Genomic DNA, 25593 nt, shown 5'->3' with positions numbered 1-25593 from the left:
TAAACTATGATTACCAGTCAAACAATAAACTTGTGTGCATCTAAGTCTTACAAACTGAAAGTTAAATGATTCATCAAATGTCTTGTTGGAATGGAAGGTCATCATCTTATCATGGGTATAGTACTCTAAAGCAATGCAAATGCATCCAGATTTATATATTTTACCTTGGCCTTAACAATACAAAGATTTTCTCTTTTCACCTAGATCAAACTGGAGGAGTTTTAGTTTCAGTATCAAACAAAATTGTGGTAAGTTAAAATGAATCCAAGAACAGTTTTTCAGCTAGTTTTTCAATTTGACCAGAGGTAATCAGTTCATATAATCAAGACCACCAATATGCTCAGCAACAAGCTGGGCCTAAATTCTGTGTTAAGGCCCTTATTACATTTCTGCAGCCCTCCATTCAAACTAGAATTTCTGCAGCAGATTCAGGTATATTCCAAAATGGAAATTTTTGCTTGATTAAATACGAAAATGAATTAAGTAGGAACAGACATTCAGTGAGTACAGCTTTGCTTGTGTATACTGATATTAAATTCAGTTTACTTCACACTGCTGCCAAGTTTTCAATATGCCAGATTTGTGTATTAACATGACCATATTGTAGAAGTTGTTTGGGGAAGGGGGAAACCGAAGTGTTGGCATCCAGGACACAGCTGAGACTTTCAGCAATGGAATGAGGACACAACTCTTTTAGCTTTCCGTGTGATATGGTCTGAAGTGGCTGTTCTTGGATAGGGGAGGGGATGGGGAAGATGGGCAAGCTAAGTTTCCCACCACAGAAACCTTTGACATCAGTGGATCCAATGACAATGGATAAGCAAATTCTCTGGCTATTACTGCTAAAGGGGATCAGCTATGAACATAGTGAACTTTGTTTATTATTTTATTTAGTTTGGTTTATAGCAGCAGTACTCAAACAGGGGCCCAGGGCCTCCTGGGGGGCTGCAAGCAGGTTTCAGGGGGTCCACCAAGCAGGGCCAGTGTTAGACTCACTGGAGCCCAGGGCAGAAAGCCAAAGCCCTGCTGTGCAGAACTGAAGCCCAGGGCCCTGAGCTCTGCCACCTGGGGCTGAAGTTGAAGCTTGAGCAACTTAAGCTTAGCAGGACCTGCTGTGGCATGGGGCCCCAGGCACTTGCCCTGCTTTCTACCCGTTAACGCCAGCCCTGGCAGCACGGGTGGGCCATGGAGTTTTAAAAACATCATATTGTGGGGGGCCTCAGAAAGAAAAAGGTTGAGAACCCCTGGTTTATAGTAAATATTTTAACATTATCTTAAATGTTTTTTGCCTAAGTCACGGATATTTGCAATCTTAATTAAAGTTTATAAAAGGGTGCTGTATTTGGTTTGTTTTAATTGCCTGGGGATTGCCTCAGGTTTAAAAAATATTTAAGAATTTCTCAGTGACAGACATTCCTGTGTAACTTGCAAACTGCACAGGGATGGATCCCACTTCTCCCATATTACCTACCTCCCAAATGTGCTTACTTCCTCCCAGTGCCCAAAAGACCCTTCCCATTCCACCCATCTTCCCATGTAGTTGCCTGCTTTCTCCATGGAGTAGGGAAGGAAAACGACATGGAGACAGGGGAAAGAGGCATAAGAATTGGAGATAGCGTATATATTTGCAAAGCAGATAGGCTCTCTTTCCTCTCTATACATCTCTTCAAGACTCTCCTCAGACTAAACCCAGGGGTGGTGGGCGTTAAGATAGAGTGTGGGGAGGGCAGCTGCTCCCTTCCCCATGCTTCATAACACATGCTTGGACCGGCAGGTCTGGGTGTCAAAGCAAAACAGGAAGTGTACCACTCTCCCCATCCATCACCAGCAGTAACTGGAACCCTAAGGGGGCACTACTCCATGAGGGCAGGCGGCAGCTCCAGTGAGTGGAGAAAGTCAGAGAGGGGCAGAAAGATGCAGGGGGCAAAGAGCAGGAAGTGACACTGCAATAAAGAAGCTGCAGTCCCTGCTCTCCACCTCCTTGGTGCAAAACTGGACTGGCTCTGCAATGCTCTGGCCACGACCACTTGAAAGTTGATCAGCACTTTTCCCCTCCCATCTCCTGCTCCTATCACAGGTAGATGGAGGCAGTGGCTTAGCTCATGCTAGCTTCTCTCAGAAGACCAGAGCAGGACATGCCCAGTCCTCTGGCTCCCATAGTGTCACAGCGGAAAAGTGGGGACAGGGAGGGGTTCAGAGATGGCAGGGATTGCAGAAGTTAGGGTTTAGGATTTTGGGTGGGGAAAGACGGGGGGAGAGGAGGAGGCTCGGACCATCTTTATAAATATCCACAAAAGTCCATCTCCATAGAAAGCTTTGGAACACTATCGATAAAGCCTTCCTGAATTGTTACAAATATGGTCATAAACAACCTTTACAAAACCTTAAGTTAAAACAGTTTGCTAACTTAGAGCCTGATCCTTCAAGCACAAAGCGTGGCTGGATCTATACCAGCACCTGCAGCTTATGCTTCATCCTGGAGAAGGGGATAAAGAATGGATCAGCAGGGCTTAGCACCTTTGGGAGGGGCGGGCAGGGTAGAGGGGAATGGGTTATAGCTGCACCTTCCTCCTTAGCATTGCTCAGAGAGGTAGTCAGTGGGCCCCTGTGATACACTTGGCCTCCAACTGCCAGGGCCAATGAGTTGTTGCTAAAATGAGGCATGTGACAGATATGACTGTATAATGCAATATCCTGGGCAAACCTTATGGAATTAAGTTAAACTTTATTGAATTACATTTAATACCTTTGGGGTCAACTGTATTGCTTGTGCACTATTGTGGGATTGTATAGAACTTGTTTAGGAGGAGGAAGGATTAATGCAATCTCGGAGAGAGAATATAAATGTCAAAAAACTATGTTGAACAATATAGAAGAGACAATTGACGTTTTGGGACAGTATGCATGAAATGGAATTCCTAGGAAGTACTGGAGATGAGGGGATAGCAAACCCACACCTACAGACACAGCCTTTGAAGCTTTGCCATGGGTGGAGGGGTACCGTTTGTCTGCTGGGGAGGAGGAGGACAGTTCAAAGACCCATTCTGTATTTTCCAGTGACCAACACACATATCAAAGATTTTTGGATAAATAGCATGGTTTTAAACAGGCCCAGGACTTTTTGTTCTGATCCAGCAAACGGGCAGAATCTCCGATCTACAGAGGGGTGTGTAGTAATTGATAACTGCAGCAATAACACTGTGTACCATCTCTGAAGAGAGAAGTGAAGCAGGTGTGCTTAGGCAGACTGTCTTTTGCTAGGATTAACTCAGTGAAGGCAGGCAACTGTTCAGTCTGGAAATGTCCCAGTGAGGCAGGAGAGAGATACAGCTCTCCACCCAAGAAAGGCAAGAGCCAAAGAGCCAGAAGCCTGAGAGTGGGTGCCCTTGCTGAATCACTAAGGGGGTAAACAGATGCAGTTGTTTTGAACTGCAACGTTTCTCCACCTGCTAACATGCAAAAAACGGTTACTCCCCTTCTCCTAACTGTTGTTCTTCGAGATGTGTTGCTCATATCCATTCCCAACCCACCCGCCTTCCCCCTCTGTTGGATTAACCGGCAAGAAGGAACTGAGGCGGCACCAGGTCGGCAGGGTCATATATTAAGCACCATTAAGGCGCCACTCCAGGGCGCTCCACAGCCTACCCGACGGGTTCTGCTAGGGGAAAAACTTTCCAACGACTGTGCACATGGCACACGCACACTTAACTGGAATCGATATGAGCTATCACTCGAAGAAGAACCCCGTCCTCTGGGTGTCCTAAGCTTCTAATTGCCAGAAACTGGGAGTGGATGACACACAATGGATCAATCAGTAGTTGCCCTGTTCTGTTCATTGGCCACTGTTAGAGGACAGGCTACATAGACCATTGCTCTGACCCAATACAGCCATTCTTAAGTTCTTAGCTATCACACACCTAGCACAGTCTCTATCATGCAGTCTCTCTCATTGGATCTCTGTCCCCGCTAGTGGCTGCTCCACATAAAATAAGAACCTACTAAAGGTACTAGCTGGAGGAGTCACTCTTAATTCAAGCTGTAGAGGCTTGTGTTTTTAGCTTTGACAGACCCAAGTTTGAATCCTGCTGTCAACCCAAGTGAAAGGGGTCAGTGTTGGCAATTTTGTTGTAGTAAACCTATATGAATTTTTATTAAAATATTGACAGGTTTCAGAGTAGCAGCCGTGTTAGTCTGTATTTGCAAAAAGAAAAGGAGTACTTGTGGCACCTTAGAGACTAACAAATTTATTTGAGCATAAGCTTTCATGAACTACAGCTCACGAAAGCTTATGTTCAAATAAATTGGTTAGTCTCTAAGGTGCCACAAGTCCTCCTTTTCTTTTTATTAAAATATTGGAAATAATCACAACAAAAGGTCCCCAAATACACCGATTTTTAATGTTTTATCCTTCAAAAAAATCCAAGAGCTTCCAAGGGCTAAAGCGGCCTCTGGCCTCTCAATGAAATCTGAAATGGACCCCCTGATAATCACCCTTTTATTTCCATGATTGCTGCTTCCACCCATTGTGGCCAGGTGGCATTTATACTGTTATGGTAATAATGCAGATGGCACAGTTACAGTATTATAAGTTCTTTTTCTTACCACGTGAAAACCATTCGAAAGAAATGCTGCAGTGTTTTTAGTTTTATGATGCAGCTTCTTTCTCGGGGGGGGGGGGGGGGGGAGCTTTCCAAACAGCAAGAGAGTTTGCTCTCTGCCTTACTCTAACTGGAGCAGATTCTTGGGGCAGGAGTTGACCCCTTGCAACAGAGCATTAGTGTTCTAGACAAGATTGCTGAGAGAGGATTGTCTGAGGGCTGTTTGACCACCTCTGTTCAAGAAATGTTGTGTTTAATGCTATTAAAATAAGCCCTGCTCTACACTGGGGGGGGGGGGGGTCGATCTAAGTTACGCAACTTCAGCTACATGAATAACATAGCTGAAGTCTTAGACGTGGTGTCTTCACCGCGGTGAGTCGACTGCTCCGCTCCCTCGTCAACTCCACTTGCGCCTCTCGCGGCGCCGGAGTACAGGAGTCAACAGGAGAGCACCCGGGGGTCAATTTATCGTATCTAGACTAGATGTGATAAATTGATCCCCGCTGGATCGATCGCTACCCGCCAATCCGGCAGATAGTGAAGACATACCTTAAGTTATAGTAAAAATATATAGACTTTGCGTCACTGGTTTCTCCTTCAACAGAAAACAGACCAGCAAGGGCCTGAAATTTTGCTACCTTGCAGCAGCGGGGTGATAATATACAAGTCCATAATGTGCAAAAGCTACTTTTAATAAATAATTCCATCAAGTATATTCCAAAATTAGTCAATGACATTCATCTTTGCAAAGATCAGTAGCTCCTCTGGTTGCAGGCAATAATGTAACAAACAAAAGTCATGTACCAGTGACAATGGTTGTATCTGTCCTAGGATTCTGTACTAGTATCCAGCACGGCAGCATTTAAGTGCTTACTGAAAATATTAACAAAGATTTAACAGATTTTAAAGAGACTTTTCTTAGCTGAAAATATTACCCCTGTGGCCTACACAAGAATGATATTCTGATAAGAGAGCATACAGGGACAAGAATATATTTCTAGCAAATTGATATACTCAATAATTATCATCAATTCAGAAAAAAACAACCACTAACCAACCCACTTTACCTTCCACCCAAAGCACAAGGCTATGAGAGAACAAATCTATTACCTAGTTAAACTTTCCTGGGAGATTAAATTTCCTGGTAATGCTGAATTTAAAGGGCAGAGAGAAAAATATTTTTGTGCCTCTCTAGCACCTTACATCCATGGATCTCAAAGAACTTCATAACAAGTTCTCTGCATCCCTGGCATTTAAAGTTTTATTATAGGTATGAAGCCAACAGTAGACCAATTACAATAGTAATTTGCAATCCTATTATTTAACTGACACCAGAAACTACAAAAGGCTGCAAATAATCAGCATAAGTGCACATAACAAGTTGGGGAGGGAGAATGTATTTAGAAAATCGGATTAAGGTCCTTCTAGCAATATTCAAGTGGGATCATGATCTTTCAAGTGATTAAATTTACTGAAGTAGGCTCCCATGTAAAATAAATATGTACTCAAATCAAAACTTGTAATTACATCTTTGAGTTCCGATAAGTAAGTCCTTATCAAAAACAAATATAAACTCCCCAAAATCAATCACTACACAAGTCTCCCCCAGTTCCACCACCTCCTCCAGCTAGTCTAACTTTCTAAAGGCAATGTTTCTGCCTGGTTTTGAAACCAGAACCTCATGCAAGGCAAATGTAATATCCACTACACTGCAGAAATGCAGTTCAGACTCAGATTAAGTCAGTCAGATGGCTGGGACAGGATGCTCTCAGTAAAGGGTCACAGATTCCAGAACTAACTTCCCATCTTAGTCTGAGAACCCAAAGTTAGCTGACCTTCAAATCATACTGCAAAGCTTCTTTTTTTTACCTGGGACCTTTTATATATAGTATTATTGTTAATGACACTGTTAAGATCCTGGATTTTTTTTCATATATAAATAAATAAACCAAAATAATTAGAGAACCTCTTGATGGAACTGCAACTTTATTTACAACTGAAGATGCACTCTACTTTATTTATATTATGCTAAAAACCTAGTGATTTGCAATAAAAAGCAGTATTAGGAATCTTGCCTTCTAACTGGTCAGGAATCAGAAACAGCTTTTCAAAGCACCATCAGTTAAGACTATTTTGTGTACTGAACAATGTCACAAAATATTACACCAAAATGCTGAGAACATTAAGGTTTCAGTGTTGTTGTTAACCCAATTCTGCAGTTCCCAGAAGTGTGGTAGGCTCTTCAGTGCAGGGTTTCTGTTTTATTTGTACTTTGAAGAGCTTTACAATCTAATTTCAGACATGATACAATATGAGGAGGCATAAAGAGGCAGACCTTACAGATGCAAATTTACATTGAATGATTGCAAATGCAGAAATATTGGATAACCTAAAATATACAAGAATGAAAGTTTGCTACAGGATGCTACAAATGTTAAATTGACCTTAAGAAAAAGGCTGAATGATATATGATCCACTCTCACATAATACAACGTAAGTAACGACTATCAAAATGCATATGCACAGAGAGGTGATGCTGCAGTTATGCATGGAACCTTGTTCTCATTTCCTGAATTTCTGAGCAGTTAATCATGCAACTGTACCATTTGCTCAACATAGTTTTCAGGTTTAATGAAATTTCCTAGGGGTTGGGTTTTTTGTTTTTTGTTTTTTTAAACAAAAAGAATATTGAAAAGGTTCCATAATCTAAAACTATTCACATTGTTCTCTATCTCTAGATACAAAGAGAACATTTTTTCACCCCAACTCCTTTCTCAAAAATAGCTGAAGTGTTTGGGTTGAAACGTTAAAAAAAAAAAAAAAAAAAAAAAAACACCCAAAAAGGCTGAGAAATCTGAGCCCCAAATAATAAGTTACTGTGGGAAAAGCCAGACTTTATCTTCAATTTAAATCATTTTAAACTACATTTTTAACAGTCTTGAAACTCAGTATTCCCCTCAAGCAGTTCCTTTCTGCAGTCAATATCTTTCATTTGTGAGCTTTCCTCATACTCCAGCATTCCAACCTAAAAAGTACCACCACACCACTTGTCTCAAATACACGGATATTCATTTTTATCTAAAATGAGCCTTCCACATCTTGTACAGTTTTCCAAATGCAGTAGTGGCTAGACCAATTCATTTTATGTCATCTTCACAATTCCCATTCTTTGATACTAATCCTCCAAGGTACACAAATTTTTCCCACTTGTTCTAATTCTTCGTTTCTATCTTCAATCTTTACCTCTTTTTTTGTCTTCCAGTTGCCACAGTTTTTGTCTTCTCTATGCTGATCTTCAATCCAATTTTTCTGCTTTCCCAGTCTACCTCATTAATTATTCTCTGTAAATACTCCTCCTTTGTCAAAGCCATGAGATCAATATATAATCTGTAACTTCAAGGTTATTCACCGTCTTCCCATGTAACATGACTTCTCATTCCATCTCTCAGTGCTATAGCCATTGCTACTTCCAGTACCAAGCTGAGCAGATCTGGCAACAGTATGCATCTTTATCCCACTCCTACATTGTCTTGAACCATGCAGTCTGCTTCCTGTCTACTCTCACTGCACTCCTCAACTTGCTGTAGATGTTTTCTATCAGATTGAGCAATTACTCAGGAATGACATGCATTCTCAAGACTTGCCATAACCATTTCTGCAAAATGATATCAGAAGCCTGCTTGAAATTTATAAAGTTGTTGCAACAGGTTTGGTTGTGTTCTAGGCGTCATGCTGTCTGGAGTAGCTCACAACTGTGAGTGCCAAACTTAGGTTAGAATGTAAGAAAACAGGGCAGACAGCCCAAACTGGTGGTATACTCTATAATTATATTTCACCAAGCCAGTAACAAATCTGATCTCCTGGATCACTATACCAATCTTACTGTGGAGTCACAGACAGTTGCCTTCAGCACTCCAGTCTTATCCTGCCACCCAGACAAACTGGACTTAGTGATAATGGTCACAAACAAACAAAAAATAATCACACCACATCTGGTTATTTGCAATCCCAAAGAATCAGTAACTTACCCCAGGTCAGTTGGTACTTCGGAGCTCACACCAAAGAAAATGCTGACAGCCAATTCTATAGTAAACTAACTACAGGTTTATTAGCTAAGAAAAAATGAGAGTTATTGAGAGTTAAAGCAGGTAAAATATAATAGGTGAATCAAAGTTTGCAAAACCAAAATGACAGCAGTTGATGTAATACACTGCTAGTTTTCCAAAAGTCTTTTCATGAAACCCTGATGTTTCTGGGGATCTCCACTTTGCATTTCATATCCTCTCTGTAAGAGTTCAAGCAGTCAGAGATAAGGATTATTCTTTTGAATCAGGATTTATAGTGTCTGCTCAAAGATGACAATCTGAACAATGTCTTCACCTGTGTGGGGCAGTGAATTTCCATTGTCAAACATAATGACCCTTACTTTGAAGTTAGCACTCTTCTTCATTTACATATCCAAGGCTCCAATCGCATTTGATGGGTAATTTACCTTTTACATTGTGTATATCCCTGTAATTAATGTAACAGCAAACAACAATCCTTCATTAGTTTTCATGAAGTTTACACATCAAGTATATTCTCATTTTAACACTGACACATACTTTTGATCTAGGGTTAACTAGTTACAGGTATATACATAATGCAATGCAATAGCAATCAATGGGTTACAGATAAATGAAGACAGTATCTTTAACATTTCTTTTAACTAAACTAGTACACAGATGAATTGGACTGATTATACTACAATACCTTTTGTTGCTCCTTTAATTTCTATTAGCTTATGAGTGAATTAGCCTACAGCCCAGTCCTGAGCTGGCACCAGGGTAGACAGCATCACACTAGGTATTTCTCCAATACCTGTCTTATCACAAATAGTTGATCTACTGTATTTCATCTCCGTCTAAATCCAAATCGCTCTTCTGCAAGCACTGCTTTATTCAGATACCTCTTCATTCTCCTCTGCAATGTCTTGACGGATGCTTTTGCCAGCATGCTCAATACGATGATTCTTCTGTAGTTCTTTCACTTACTCTTAACTCCTTTTTTATAGATTGGTACTATTATCACTTTCTCACATACACTTGGCACTTGATCTTGCTTGCAAATTTTGTTAAATAACTTGTGCATCACCTTTATCACGTGTTCCTTGCCTGCTTGCAACAGCTCTGCGATTATGTTGTCACTTCCTGGTGCTTTTTTCTTTTTCAAACTTTCTACTGAGATCTTTACTTTGTCTTCTAAGAGTTCCACCATCTTGTCTCCCCCATTTGTACTGGAAAGCTTCTCATCTACTGTGTTCACGACATTGTACAGGTCTTCAAAATACTCTTTCCATCGCTTATTCTTTATTTGTTCATCCTCAATTAATCTGCCCATGCTTATCTTACACCTCTGTTCATGGCCTGGTATGTAAGCCAAGAGTGGAGAAAGCTTACCTTATAGAATCATAGGACTGGAAGGGACCTCGAGAGGTATCTAGTCCAGTCCCCTGCACTCATGGTAGGACTGAGTATTATCTAGACCATCCCTGATAGCTGTTTGTCTAATCTGCTCTTAAAAATCTCCAATGATGGAGATTCCACAACCTCCCTAGGTAACAATCACCCCAACAGTTAGGAAGTTTTTCCTAACGTCCAACCTAAACTTCCCTTGCTGTAATTTAAGCCCATTGCTTCTTGTCCTATCCTCAGCGGTTAACAACAATAATTTTTCCTCCCTCCTTCTTGTAACAACCTTTTACATACTTGAAAACTGTTATGACCCCTCTCAGTCTTCTCTTTCCCAGACAAAACAAACCCAGTTTTTTCACTCTTCCCTCATAAGTCATGTTTTCTAGACCTTTATTCATTTTTGTTACTCTTCTCTGGACTTTCTCCAATTTGTCCACCTTTCCTGAAATGTGGCACCCAGAACTGGACACAATACTCCAACTGAGGCCTAATCTTCCGCGGAGCAGAGTGGAAGAATTATTTCTGGGGTCTTGCTTACAACACTCCTCCTCATACAGCCCAGAATGGTGTTAGGTTTTTTTGCAACAGTGTCACACTGTTGACTCATATTTAGCTTGTGGTCCACAAGGACCCCCAGATCCCTTTCCGGAGTACTCCTTCCTAGGCCGTCATTTCCCATTTTGTATGTGTGCAACTGATTGTTCCTTCCCAAGTGGAGTTCTTTGCATTTGTCCTTATTGAATTTCATCTTATTTACTTTAGACCATTTCTCCAGTTTGTCCAGATCATTTTGAATTTTAATCCTATCCTCCAAAGCACTTGCAACCCCTCCCAGTTTGGTATCGTCCGCAAACTTTATAAGTGTACTCTCTATCCCATTATCTAAATCACTGATGAAGATATTGAACAGAACCAGATCCAGAACTGATTCCTGCAGGACCCCACTCGTTATGCCCTTCCAACATGACTGTGAACCACTGATAACTACTCTCTGGAAACGGATTTCCAACCAGTTTTGCACCCACCTAATACTAGCTCCATCTAGGTTGCATTTCCCTAGTTTGTTTTTGAGAAGGTCATGCAAGACAGTATCGAAAGCTTCACTAAAGTCAAGATATACCACGTCTACTGCTTCCCCCCATCCACAAGGCTTGTTCCCCTGTCAAAGAAAGCTATCATGAAGAGGTTTTAAAAACGTAAGGACTAATAAAAACTAGTATAAGACATGCAGCTTTAATCACACATTTGTATGATAGCTCCATGTAACTCTAATATAATAAGGTTCAGTTATTGCTATTACAACTCCTATAAATTTATCAAAAATGTGCAGTGAAAAAGCTGAAGTTGCAACCATATTACCTAACATAATTTTAGCCCAGTTGCATTAGTTAGTAATCTGGTTTTACATTCGCTGTGAGTTCACGCTAACATACAGAGGCTTTCATAAACAAGTATCCTGTTTCTCAATAAAGACTGACTCATTATTGCACTGATCATCAATGAGACCACTGATACTTCAACACTGAAGATGCAGTGAAATGCCTGTATGTCCCCTTTCGATGGTCACTTAGCCATTCTGCCCCTACACTATGGAGTTCACAGCCTTTGGACATCTGGAATAGCTCCATTTTCTCATTTAAATTTTCTATTTAATTGCTTTTAACCAATTATTGGTTCTCAGGATGGATTACTTAAATATTTACATTAATGTAAAATGGCTTGAAACCACCCCAATAAGGTGCTTTAATGAGTTGTCACTGTCCCTCCAAATTCACCACTGCAATAGTAAAATATATGCTAGTGTCAAAGTAATGAAAAAGCTCTGATTATGGCCCACTTCCTTATGTGCGGCAACACCCTTGTCTCCAAATCATGCCCTTAACTGAACCTGAGCAATTGCACTGCAGGCTAATAGGGCTGCCTAGGTGTAAATGAGGACATAATTTGGTCACAAGGGGACTAAACATGTGAAAATAATACAAAGGTCCTAAAAGATCTTTCCTTCTCATTCACTATCACAGGAAAGGACCCACCCTAACTGTCTAACCTCAGGCTGAATTTGCACAGATGATTTAGAAAAAACATCTTTTTATTTAAAAACTGAATATTTTAACTGGAAAATAACTGACAGACAATAAACAGGGAACTCACAATGCCATTTTCACAAAAGTACTTTTAAAAGTAGAACTACATTAACTAATTTCCCGGACAACTATCCAAGTTTAGTGAAATGAAAATCAAAGAGAATTTAAGATGATTTGTGCTGTGCTCTGGCGGAACAACAATGGAGTTCTGATGGTTCAATAGCACTCACTTTCAATGTCAACTTAAAAAAAAAAAGAACAAAACAGTTGGTAAAATCAAATGAGAAAGTTGCAAAATATTTAACCATGTGGAAGAACTATGCCTAGGAACAAATGCATCAATTATGCTTCCTGAACCAATGGACATTTGCAAATCTGACTACAGCTATGGCAGTGTAGCTGTAGCCATGTCGGTCCTAGAATATTAGGGACACAAGGCAGGTGAGATATCATCTTTTATTGAACCAATTTTTGTTGGAGAGAGAGAAAAGCTTTTGAGCTACACAGAACTCTTCTTCAGGCTCCTCCGTGTGGCTCGAAAGCTTGTCTCTCTCACCAACAAAAGATGGCCCAATAAAAGATACTGCCTCGCCCACCTGTCTGTCTAATTTTTAGCTATTATTTTCTGGAGGCATGGTGCAGGCATCTGCTGTTCTTAAGATAACTCTCTCTTCAGGTTAGACACAGTGACAAAAACTGACTATTGGACAAGGCCTTATTTTGTGCATTGTGCTGAAGATAAAACTGATAGCAATCTGGAAGATTAGCAAGAAGAAATAGAAGCAGATTCAAATAAAAGAAGCTGAAACATTCCCAGAGTTACTTATATGAGTCTTTTCTGTGGCCCCTGTGAGATATGTCTTCAGAAATGTATCCTGACTGAATGGTTATTAATGTTGAAGTTGCCTTAAAGCCTGAAATTGTCATTAATAGGAAAAAGGTTTTTCCACTAACCTATCATTTGCAATCTATTGATTTCTAAAATAAACAGAGAGAATTACAATTATTTAAATACAATAACTACTATGTAATGTGCTAAATACAACAGACAAGTGTTAACAGGCCACAAGCTGGAAAGTCATTGCTTTCAATAAGCACACATTTAAAACCTTTTCAGAAGTGTATTAAAATAATAAGGGAAACTTTACCTGATACTCTTCTGTTAAATCTGTTAATTACTGGAGCTGCAAAACAAAGAAAAAAATCAGTTAGAGGTGAAATTACTGTTTACTAAAATAAGTCATTAAGAATCAAAATGATCACATTTGGTAATACCACTATATTTTTTCTATTTTATATCCCACCCTATTAAAATCTTACAGACACTTTTCATCCGCTTCCTTATGTACCAGGAGGAGTTTGGATATTTAAAGCTAAGCTAGATTTTCCAAGAATGTTATAGAATAAAAAAATAAAACAGCCCTTTAGTACCTGGTATTTTCTTCCCATTACATTAATCAGGTTACCATCTCAACCTTCTTTTCGATAAACAGATTGAGTTCCTTAAATCTCTCATTGTAAAGCATTTCTTCAGCCTCTCAAGTCATTTTTATGGCTCTTACTGCACCATCTCCAAAATTTCAACATCCTTTTTAGAATGCAGACATCAGAACTGGATGCAATATTCCAGTATCAGTCTCACCAAGTCTGGATACAGAGGTAAAATCACTTCCCTACTCCCTGGTTCATCCATCCAAAGACTGAGTTAGCCTTTTTGCCACAGCGTCGCACTGGGGACTTACAGTATGTTCAGTTGTTTGAAAAAGATCTCTTGGTCAAAGTGGACAGTCTGCTCTGATCCGAGATTATGACCTTGCATTTGGCTATATTCAAACACATTCTGTTTGAATGGGCCCAGGTGAACTAGTGATCCAGATTGTTCTGTATAGCTGTCCTGCCATCATTTGCCACTATAGGTTCTCCACAATTTACCATCAATGGTTTTATATTTACTGCAAATCATTGATGAAATATTGAATAGCATCACATATGGAATCAATCCCTGCAGAGCCCCACTCAGAATACCCCCATTTCATATGATTCCCTATTGACAACTACTTTTTGAGAAGTAATAACTTTATAAGCAGGCCAGAGAGCTCCTCAGCCAACTTTTAGGAATCAGGTGCAAGTTATCTTGGTCTGCTGTTTTTTCGTTTTTTGTTTTATCCCTAGCAGATGCTGTTCAATACCCCCTTCATTACTAATGGACTGGAAAGTAGTTCCTCGTCATATGATATGAATATATCATCCTGCTTCTTTCCAAATACAAAGCAGAAATATTTATTGAAAACTTCTGTCTGTCTTTTCTGCATCTGCACAGATAACTTTCTTTAAATCAAGAGTGGAACAAGTAAAAGTAGAAAGATAAAGCTGAATGGTGCCGCTGAAGACAAATAATGGCACTAGGGCCACTCTTTCTGCCTATGTGGAAGAAAGAATGGCAGTACAAAAAGAATCAAACCAAAACCTCACAGTCTCCTTCCAAGGAGAGAAAAGTGAAACTATGCAATCAAAACTACAGACAAGCCCAACCAACAGCTAGAATGGCTATATTGGCAGACTATCATAAAGAACAATGTGCAGTGCTAGCTCAAGACACACCAGAGAATCACAGCCCCGTGTGGAAAAAAATATTTCAAGTGGAAGAAAGAATGGACAACAACAACTAGGGATGAATGAAAAATATTAGAGACTGAGGTGTGAGATGGACCAGGGAAGCGCAGGGGCCTGAGAATTATTATGTATTTTGCTGAAGGGAAAGAAGAAATAAAGCAAGAAGCCTGGGATTTGGATCAGATTTATCAACGTTTCCATATTTACATAAAAGTGTATCAAAATAGGGAGTTCTCTCCAAGAACACTCTACTACATCAAGCATACATGAACCATGCATAGGAGTGTTATAGTGGCTATGTCAAATAGAGTTTTCCACTCCATTTTTTATTAAAAACTTACTTTGTTTTTAATAAGAACGTTGCCATGATAATTTGATCACAGAACTTTAGAGGGGTGTGTACCAACACACACAATTTGTATGCCATATATCAAGGTTGAGAGAGCAAAGCATAAAAACACTTTGATACTTTCTTACAGAGATATCCACTATATAAGCTTAGCAGCACAATTTGTGCCCCACTCCTGTAAAGTGCACTGGCTGTAAATACCAAGGCATCATCTAAGACCTGCACGATTACTTTGCCTTATATTTTGGAGCACAGTAGATCTGGGACTTTTAAATGCTACCAGTTGGAAATGCTGAATTGTACACACAAATGCAACTCAGGTGTTTATGGCACCTTTTCACAAATTTAGCTCCAGGGATGCAGTAATTTTAACTCTAAATGCAGTTCACTCCTCAAGACAATCACCACATATGAGTATATGAGCAAATAAAAAAATCTGCCCCTTCACTTCCACGGATGCAGAGTCTGAAGTCTTGAATTTGCTGAACGTTTTTCAAAAGCTATCGTATTTAGGCATGTTAACATTCCAGAATTGCACCACAAATGAAATATTTACATTACATAGCTACTATTATTACCAGAACAAGTCAGTAACGTAACAAAACAAAGGTAGAGACTATTACTAGAAGTCATAACATGAAAGACCTACCATATTTTACTACACTAACTCTCCGAATCACCATAAGGTAACAGAATTTTCTGCTGAAGTACAATTTCATCTCACGACTGAGAAATTCAATTTTTTTCTTCTAACATACCTGGCATTGATATGGGATTGATACAGTTTTTTGCCTTTCAGGCTTCTGTGAGCAGTAAATACAACATCTGAAGAAGCTCTTAGAAGGAAGACAATATGGATAGTGAGTGATCAACTGTTGTGACCTGCACAGGATGTGCCATGTTTGTCTTTCTCCCAGAGGATAGAAGCGAAGGTGAAAGGACTAGAGACCTACGTATCAACCCTGCATTGCATCAGAGAAAAGGAAGACTTTCTGGATAGAAGTCAGTGTTTGGTACTGCAGGCACAGCATGTTGAAGAATCAGAGAGGGCAGTGCAGAGCAGAACGGGGAAGAAAATTAGTAGCATGTGACCTCCAGAAGAAGAAAGAGGAGAACCTGTGTACCCCCACTGCAAATAGAGGTAAGAAGCCGTTTTCAGGCTCTCTGCACAGGTACTATGGTGGAGAATGGTTTGGAAGAGTCATCTGAGGCAAGAGACCAGAAGGAGACCCCACTGACCGGAAGGGCATGGGATGCATTGTCCTAGGGGGTTCCACCACCATCACTCCCAAGAGGAGGAGAGAGGTGGTGGTGGTCGGGGACTCCCTCCTAAGGAGGACCGAGTCACCCATCTGCTGTCCAGACCGGGAAACTTGAGAAATGTGTGCTGCTTGCCTGGAGCTAGAATTCAGGATGTGATGGAGTGTCTGCCAAGACCGATAAAGCCCTCAAACCGTTATCCCTTCCTACTTCTCCATGTGGGCACCAATGATACTGCCAAGAATGACCGTGAGCAGGTCACTGCAGACTATGTGGCTCTGGGAAAAAGGATAAAGGAGTTTGAGGTGCAAGTCGTGTTCTCGTCCATTCTCCCTGTTGACGGAAAAGGCCCAGATAGGGACCATTGAATTGTGGAGGTAATGCATGGTTACGCAGGTGGTGTCAGAGAGGGGGCTTTGGATTCTTTGACCTTTGGATGTTGTTCCAGAAAGAAGGATTGCTAGAAAGAGATGGGATCCACCTAACGAACAGAGAGAAGAGCATCTTCGCAGGCAGACACGCTAACCTAGTGAGGAGGGCTTTAAACTAGGTTTGTCGGGGGGTGGAGACTTAAGCTCTGAGGTAAGCAGAATACTGGGAGGAAACACAAGGAAGAGGGTGCAACAGGGGAGGCCTCCTGATTCATACTGAGAAATTAGGGCAATTGGCTAGTTATTTTAGGTGCCTGTACACAAATGCAAGAAGCCTGGGGAACAAGCAGGAAGAATTGGAAGTCCTGGCACAGTCAAGGAACTATGATGTGACTGGAACAACAGAGACTTGGTGGGGTAACTCACAGGACTGGAGCACTGTCATGGATGGGTATGAACTGTTCAGGAAGGACAGGCAGGGGAGAAAAGATGGAGGAGTTTCACTGTAAGTAAGAGAGCGGTATGACTGCTCAGAGCTCCAGTCCGAAACTGGAGAAAAGCCTGTTGAGAGTCTTTAGAGGCAAGAGCCACAAGGGTAATGTCGTGTTTGGCATCTGCTATAGACCACCAGACCAGGAGGATGAGGTAGATGAGGCTTTCTTCGGACAACTAACAGAAGTTTCCAGATCACAGGTTCTGGTTCTCATGGTGAACTTCAATCACCCTGACATCTGCTGGGAGAGCAATACAGCAGTGCACAGACAATCCAGGAAGTTTTTGGAGAATGACTGGGACAACCTCCTGGTACAAGTGCTGGAGGAACCAACTAGGGACTGTGCTCCTCTTGACCTCCTGCTCACAAAACAGGGAAGAACTGGTTGGGGAAGAAGAAGTGGATGGCAACCTGGGCAGCAGTGATCATGAGATGGTCGAGTTCAGGATCCTGACAAAAAGGAAGAAAGGAGAGCAGCAGAATACAGTTCCTGGACTTCAGAAAAGCAGACTTGGATTCCCTCAGGGAACTGATGGCAGGATCCCCTGGGAGGCTAATATGAGGGGGGGGGAAGGAGTCGAGGAGAGCTGGCTGTATTTTAAAGAAGCCTTATTGAGGGCACAGGAACAAACCATCCCAATGTGCAGAAATAATAGCAAATATGGCAAGCGACCAGCTTGGCTTAACAGAGAAATCTTCAATGAGCTTAAACACAAAAAGGAAGCTTACAAGAAGTGGAAACTTGGACTAGGGAGGAGTATAAAAATATTGCTTGAGCATGCAGGGGTGTAATCAGGAAGGCCAAAGTACAATTGGAGTTGTAGCTAGCAAGGGATGTGAAGGGTAACAAGAAGGGTTTCTACAGGTATGTTAGCAACAAGAAGGTGGTCAGGGAAAGTGTGGGACTCTGACTGAATGGGGGAGGCAACCTAGTGACAGATGATGTGGAAAAAGCTGAAGTACTCAATGCTTTTTTTGCCTCAGTCTTCACGGTCAGCTCCCACACTGCTGCACTAGGCAGCACAGTATGGGGAGAAGGTGAGCAGCCCTCAGTGGTGAAAGAATAGGACTATTTAGAAAAGCTGGACGTGCACAAGTCCATGGGGCTTGGTGCAATGCATCTGAGGGTGCTGAGGGAGTTGGCTGATGTGATTGCAGAGCCATTGGCCATTATCTTTGAAAACTCATGGCAATCGGGGGAGGTCCCAGATGATTGGAAAAAGGCAAATATAGTGTCCATCTTTTAAAAAGGGAAGGAGAACTATGATGTGATTGGAATAACAGAGACGTGGTGGGGTAACTCACATGATTGGAGCACTACCATGGATGGATATAAACAGTTCAGGAAGGACAGGTGGCGGAGAAAAGGTAGAGGAGTTTCACTGTATGTAAGAGAGCAGTATGACTGCACTGGATGGGTCTCAGTTCTGGGTCTTGATATTCAGTACCAGGATTGGTACTGGAACTAGGGTTCTGCTCCGAGGGAAGAAGTGGAGGTGCTCTAGATTCCGATACAATGGAGTAAGACCTTCTAGAATGTGTCCCCTGCATTGGAGGAAAAGCCCAAAGGTTCCAGAACAGCCACTGTGCTGGCATCTGCCACTGTGCAGGTAGCCAAGCCGCAGGTGGGATGCCCTGGCTTGGGTCTGTCATCGGGTGATGTCAGCTGGAGTGTTGATGCTGGCTCCTGCAGGAGACATACAACTCTGCTTCTCAGGATTCCCTTTTAGAAGATCAGGGAGGATCAGTGCTGGCAAACAGTGCTGGCAGGGAGGGGACCAGGCTGTGCCATCATGACTGGTTTCCCTTTTCCTCTCTTGTGGTGGAGAGTCCATCGGTGCCAGACTAAATGGTGCCTGTTCCGGGGTTGGAGTCAACAGCACCAGACAAGTTACAGGAGCCTCAGAGTGGCCCAACATGGGTTGCACTCTGCTACCATCTCTTTGCCCCGCAGACCTCGGAGTTGGGGATCGCTTTCTGTCCATCGTCTTCTGCTTCTTTCTCGGCACCAGTGGAGAACGGTGCTGAGAGTCCCTTACCATAATCATTATCTTCTGCACCGGGAATGATGGACAGTGGCAGGAGTACTGAGAAGCAGAAGGAGCATCCTTTTCCAGTGCCAGAGATGTGAAGCAGTATTGACGCTCCTAAGAGAAGTCGGAGTGACTCAGCTCCGAGGGATGACGAAGTACTGCCTCCATGAAGAGAAACCTAAGCCTAACGTGTCTATCTTTTTTGGTGCAGGGCCTGAAGCTTTTGCAGATCTTGCAGTGTTTCCACATGTGAGCTTCCCCAGGTACTTAGGCAGCTGGAATGGGGGTCACAGACAGACTTGTGGCATGAAGCACAAGACAAACTCTGGAGACCGAGGCATCCCTAGTGCCCAGAGGGACTTACCCCGTTGAGCAGGGTTTGCTATCCTAAATAACTGTCTTAATAACTGAAACTTGACAACTACAAATAGAGATGACTATACAAAATAAAAGAATCCAAGTCCACTGAAGGAGTATATGTGAAACACAAGGACAAACTGTAGTTCCAGAAACAGTAAGAAGGAACTGAGGGGGTGGCGGGTTGTCAGAACCCTTTCTATCACCACCATGACCATGCGACTCCAGGGGGCACCAGAGTCAACCCGACAGATACCACTGAGGGGAAAACTTTCTGGTGGCAGTGCTGGGGGCAAGCACACACCAACACTGGAATGGACATGGGCAAGTACTTTAAGAACAAGAATATTCTTTGCTTCAGAAAAGCAAGGTCCATCTGCAGAGACCAAAAACAGATCATGAACAAATAAAAGCAAATCCCTTAAGATTTTAAAATTTTCAATCAGATCATTTAGGAACTTTTGCATTGCTTTCATCGAGGTTCCATCTGTAGCAACAACACTCAATGTGGGAAAGTGCAACATCTTTCCTGTTAAATCTGTCTGAAAGATTGCAAGATTCCTCTGATAGGGGCACACTTTTTCAAACAGATCCCCAACACGGCTTGCACGGCCTTGGAGCTGCAAATTGAGGGAATTAAAGTGATCAGTAGTATCGTACTGAAAAGATACCTGTGACATAGATGGGACATCATCAATAAATTCTAGGAACTCAAAAGCCTTACTGGTCTTGTGGTTTGGAAGAAATTTTATTATTTCTTTTTAAAGTGCACAAAATATCTCTAACACATACCCCCTACTAACCAGCAAATATCGCTGTGCTGCAACAGGTCACTATATTTGGCTGAAACGTCTTGTAAAAGAGCTTTAAAAATACGATGTTGCAAGCTAGAAGTTGAGCATATGTAGTTCACTAATCTCTTCACAATATCCATTGTTTTTTTCAAGTCCCCAGACAACTTATCACACAGGACAGTCTGATGAATAACACAGTGAAGTGTATTTAATGAAGGATATATCGCAGCCAGACTTGAAGCAAAGCCATTCTCTTTCCCTCTCATGGAGGGACCTCTGTCTGTAGCAAGCAAGTTTGCTTTCTGCAGATCTAAACCTTTTTTATTTTTCCAAAAAAGCCTTTCTTCTATGCAAAAATTCTCTCTCCTGTGGTGTAGGTTTCTAATGGTATTAAGCACAAAAATTCTTCCTTGAAAATTTCACCATCATAAAATCTAATGAACAGCGATAGTTGTCCAGTATCACTTAAATCTCTTGATTTGTCCACTGCAAGAGACATGTATTTGGTGTTTTTTAAATCAGAAAGCAGTGCTGACAGACAATCCTCAAAATTACCTCTAATCTTCACACTGCCATGGAATCAGACGGGGAACTTGCTTCACAATGTCATCTTTGTTTTTATCTCTGGCAAAAAGCTCCTCCAGCATTTCCAGCTTGTACTCTTTCACAAGCTCGGCATCTAGAAAAGGCTTTCTTTTTAGCTAGTACTCACATTATCAGAAGAGAGGCAGCTGTTGCTTTTTCCTGTACTCGTGCTGATGTTGTGAGAATGACATTTGAAGTGTGATATGGAGACTTCAAGATTTTCAATTTTGTCACATCTTGCAACACTGTCAGGAGGATAGGCTGTGTTGAAATTTGTTTACTTTGATTCAAAGTGGCGCCTCACAGTGACAACCTTACAGGCGGGTACAATAGTTTGGCATATCAAACACAAAGGTTTTGTGTTTAAATGAGATGGCATAATAAAAAGAAAACCCTCTGTCCAGTTTGAGTTAAAAGCTCAGTCTTTGCTGTCGACTTTGGAGGTTTACTCCCACACATTCATTTTTTGGTCCATTTCCATCACTAACGAAAAAGTGAGTGGCATCCTAGCTCACTCGTAGCTGATGCCATTGTGAGAACTTAAGAGCCAGTCAGTTACTTACTAAGGAAGCCATAGACAAATGATAGGCAGCACATCACTGTTCGTGAATTTATTTATAAACATTATTTATATTTTTATTTATATGCGTGCTGGCGGGCCACACAGGAAGCCTTGGCAGGCCCACATTTGGCCCCCAGGCCACCTTTTGCGTATCACTGATGTAGACCCTGCTGGAGTGCTTGTTTGTTTGAAACAGTACTATTAATATGCACTACGGAACTTAGAGGACACTAGCATGATCTACAGGGACCAATTAATGTGCAACACTGATTTCAGAAATTACATCCCTGCACAGAGCATTACCCCTCCCTGTAGAAAAGCCCTAAAACTCTAGAACCTAACTTCAGTGGACCATTGCTCAGTCACACTGCACTGTCAGATCTATTGGGTTCAGAGTTAATTATAAACTCTCAGAAAAAAGATGGTATGCATGACTGTGGATACCTCTATGACCTGGTGCGTTCAGTGCACAGCGGTGGTAAAGAAAGTAACCAAGATGTTAGCACAGATGTAATCACTTTGAATAATGAGTTCAGTTTTTGTCATGCTCTCAAAAGTGATACAGCAGAGAAACCAAGAGAAATACAAGGAGATATTAAAATCTTACTTTTCCTTTCCAAAACTATCAATGGTAAAATGAGAGATAAGATTACTACATGGCATAAAGAAGCATTTTTGACCGCAGATTCCATGGATCACTGTTCCCCAAAAGGAGGACTTACAGGAGCAGCTCTACTGTAATGTTCTTCAAGGCAGAGGAGCGGTTACAGATGACAGTCACATTAGTAAGAAAAGGCATGCTGCCAAAATTGTTGTTTGATGTTACTGTCAGTTAGCTTAGCAAGAATATGAATCGTTTATACATTAATTAACTAAGGTTGGAAGATCCTTCTCCCCCTACATGACAAGTGATCAATGGCTCCATGTCTAGTTGGCAGCCGGTATCTAGCAGAGTGCCCTAAGGGTCAGTCCTGGGGCCGGTTTTGTTCAATATCTTCATTAATGATCTGGAGGATGGTGTGGATTGCACCCTCAGCAAGTTTGCGGATGACACTAAACTGGGAGGAGAGGCAGATACGCTGGAGGGTAGGGATAGGATACAGAGGGACCTAGACAAATTGGAGGATTGGGCCAAAAGAAATCTGATGAGGTTCAACAAGGACAAGTGCAGAGTCCTGCACTTAGGACGGAAGAATCCAATGCACCACTACAGACTAGGGACCGAATGACTAGACAGCAGTTCTGCAGAGAAGGACCTAGGGGTGACAGTGGACAAGAAGCTGGATATGAGTCAACAGTGTGCCCTTGTTGCCAAGAAGGCCAATGGCATTTTGGGATGTATAAATAGGGGCATTGCCAGCAAATCAAGGGACGTGATCGTTCCCCTCTATTCGACACTGGTGAGGCCTCATCTGGAGTACTGTGTCCAGTTTTGGGCCCCACACTACAAGAAGGATGTGGAAAAATTGGAGAGAGTCCAGCGAAGGGCAACAAAAATGATCAGGGGACTGGAACACATGACTTATGAAGAGAGGCTGAGGGAACTGGGACTGTTTAGTCTGCAGAAGAGAAGAATGAGGGGGGATTTGATAGCTGCTTTTAACTACCTGAAAGGTGGATCCAAAGAGGATGGATCTAGACTATTCTAGATGACAGGACAAGGAGTAATGGTCTCAAGTTGCAGTGGGGGAGATTTAGGTTGGATATTAGGAAAAACTTTTTCACTAGGAGGGTGGTGAAACACTGGAATGCGTTACCTAGGGAGGTGGTGGAATCCCCTTCCTTAGAAGTTTTTACGGTCAGGCTTGACAAAGCCCTGGCTGGGATGATTTAGTTGGGGATTGGTCCAGCTCTGGGCAGGGGGTTGGACTAGATGACCTCCAGAGGTTCCTTCCAACTCTGATATTCTATGATTCTATGATATACTTGCCTGTAAACAAAGTTTTTAAGATTATATGACAGAGTCAGATGTATAAATAAAGCAGTGCTTGCATATTCTGATTACTGAGGTTCATAAAAACATGGTTTACGTCAGACACAATAAGAAACACTCCTGGCCAACAGCCGTACCACCTTACACTATGAGCTTGTCAGATCTCACAAGCTGACTCACAGAAATGGGCAGAAAATTCAGCAGGTGGCACTTTCCCCTCAATCAGTAACTACCAACATCTTCTTCCACTTCCTCTTCTCTAATCAGGTCTACCACAAACACAGACCTTTGGATCCTTTTACTGACTTCCTCTTTCATGTTAAGTTCAAGCTCACGTTGCTTTCAAGATTTTTCAAAACCCACCCCCACCTAACCTTTTTATTTCATCACATCGACTCCCTTTTTGGGGAAGACAGTAAGTAGCCTGTCGTAGCCCATCAACACAGGGAATTTCATAATTGAGAACACTGTGTGTAGCATCCTGCTCTGATTATCTCAGTTCCATTTCAGTTCTATAGTAAATACACTGTAATAAATGTTGTAAAATGAATTAAGTCAGTCATATGAAACCTCCGTACAATACCAGCCTATTGTAGTGTTTGCTGAGAAGCAGAGAGGAACTACCATTTTGTGTGGCAAAATACAGCATTTGTGGAGAAGCAAAGTGTAAATAAGCAATAAGTTGACTATATAAAACAACAAATGGCAACATAGTTGCTCTGGTGCACAATGTGAGCAGGACCCCATTGTTCCAAACCCTTAAAGATGCACCAAAGTATAATGTGGCATCTTTAGGGCTATTGAAGATCAGATAAATATTCAGCCTCAGTATCCATCTTTAACTTCAACAAGCTTATCTAGCCAAGGCCAAAATCCTCAACTCTGCACCATCTGATTCAGGCCAGAAGGCACAACAGAAACAGCATGAGGGGTGTTGATGGATTATCTCTTGAGGTGGATGAAGGGAAGATATCCATTCTCATTCTCCTGGGACCTCCAGACAGCATTCAAAAGAGGTGATTATGAGTTTCTGCTCCATCTCTGGGAGGTGGCAGGGTTCCAGGGAACAAGATAAAATGGCATGAGTACTTTCTGGAGACATTCAAGAAGTAGTGCTGGGAAAACTACTTCCACCCCCACATGCCTCACTTGCAGAGTCCCACAAGCTAAGTTCCCTGTAAGCTGTGCGCCCGTGCAGCAGCCTTCTTAGCACCATGCAGGCACTTAGGGAACCCGCCCGGGGACCTGCCATGGCAAGGGCGCCCCTCCCCTGGCTCAAACCTAGCCCAGCCCCAACTCTGCCGCAGCTGGGGCAGCCCTCCCCTGGCCCGAACCCAACCCCAACCAGGACCTGCCAGGGGAGGGGCACCAATCCTGCAGCCCCAACCCCAGAGCTGCCACAGCGGGAAGAGCTGCCTCTCCCTGCCAGCCCAGGTGCTGCTGCAGGAAGAGAGCTGGGGGGGAGTCCTCTCTCCTCGCCATAGCCCAGAGCACCCTCCTGCACCCTCAACCTCTAATCCACAGCCCCACCCCAGAGCCCACACCCCCAGCACCCGTCTGCCCTGGCCCCACCCCAGAACCTGCACCCCTACTGGAACCCTCACACCCCTGCACCCCAACCCTCTATACCAGCTCTGAGCCCCCTCCCATACTCCATACCCCTCGGCCCCACCACCACCACATGAATTTTGTTATGTGCACTAATATGAAGGTGATGTGTCACACATCACCTCCATATTGGTGCACATAACAAAATTCATTCCGCACATGGGTGGGAAAAATTAGAGGGAACACTGCCCACAAGGTTCAGTTCTCTCTTCAGTCTTATTCAACATTTTCAGGCAGCCATGAGGAGAACTGAGGAGACATCACTGATTCAAATGCCTTATCACCACAACATCACTTTGATCAAGCTAGCTGTGTGCTTGTCATAAATCAGAAGGCTGAAGCTAAACCCAAATAAAACAGAAATTATGCTGGTTGTCAGAGGAAAACGCTTCAAAAAAAATTCATAGCCATGGTGCAGTCTCCTCTGGCTGAAGATATGTATTCACAATTGGTCACGTCAGTCCCCAGCTTAAGAGAGCTCCTGGATTCCTTCCTCATGT

At 42.2% G+C, this 25593-nt stretch overlaps 1 protein-coding gene across 1 annotated transcript in view; it reads right to left on the bottom strand.

The window, feature by feature from the left end:
* The window catches only part of PRKAR2A (protein kinase cAMP-dependent type II regulatory subunit alpha), a 158082-nt gene that overhangs the window by 88057 nt on the left and 44432 nt on the right, over window positions 1–25593 (bottom strand). Inside the window, exon 2 of the mRNA XM_074957318.1 lies at window positions 13284–13319. Coding sequence (XP_074813419.1) covers window positions 13284–13319 — 36 coding nt within the window. The remainder of the gene's footprint in view (window positions 1–13283; window positions 13320–25593) is intronic.

Source organism: Natator depressus, chromosome 7 (assembly GCF_965152275.1).
Source record: "Natator depressus isolate rNatDep1 chromosome 7, rNatDep2.hap1, whole genome shotgun sequence".
Classification (NCBI taxonomy): domain Eukaryota; kingdom Metazoa; phylum Chordata; order Testudines; family Cheloniidae; genus Natator; species Natator depressus.
The sequence above is the reverse complement of the archived record's forward strand: the minus strand, read 5'-3'. Positions and strand labels throughout refer to the sequence as shown.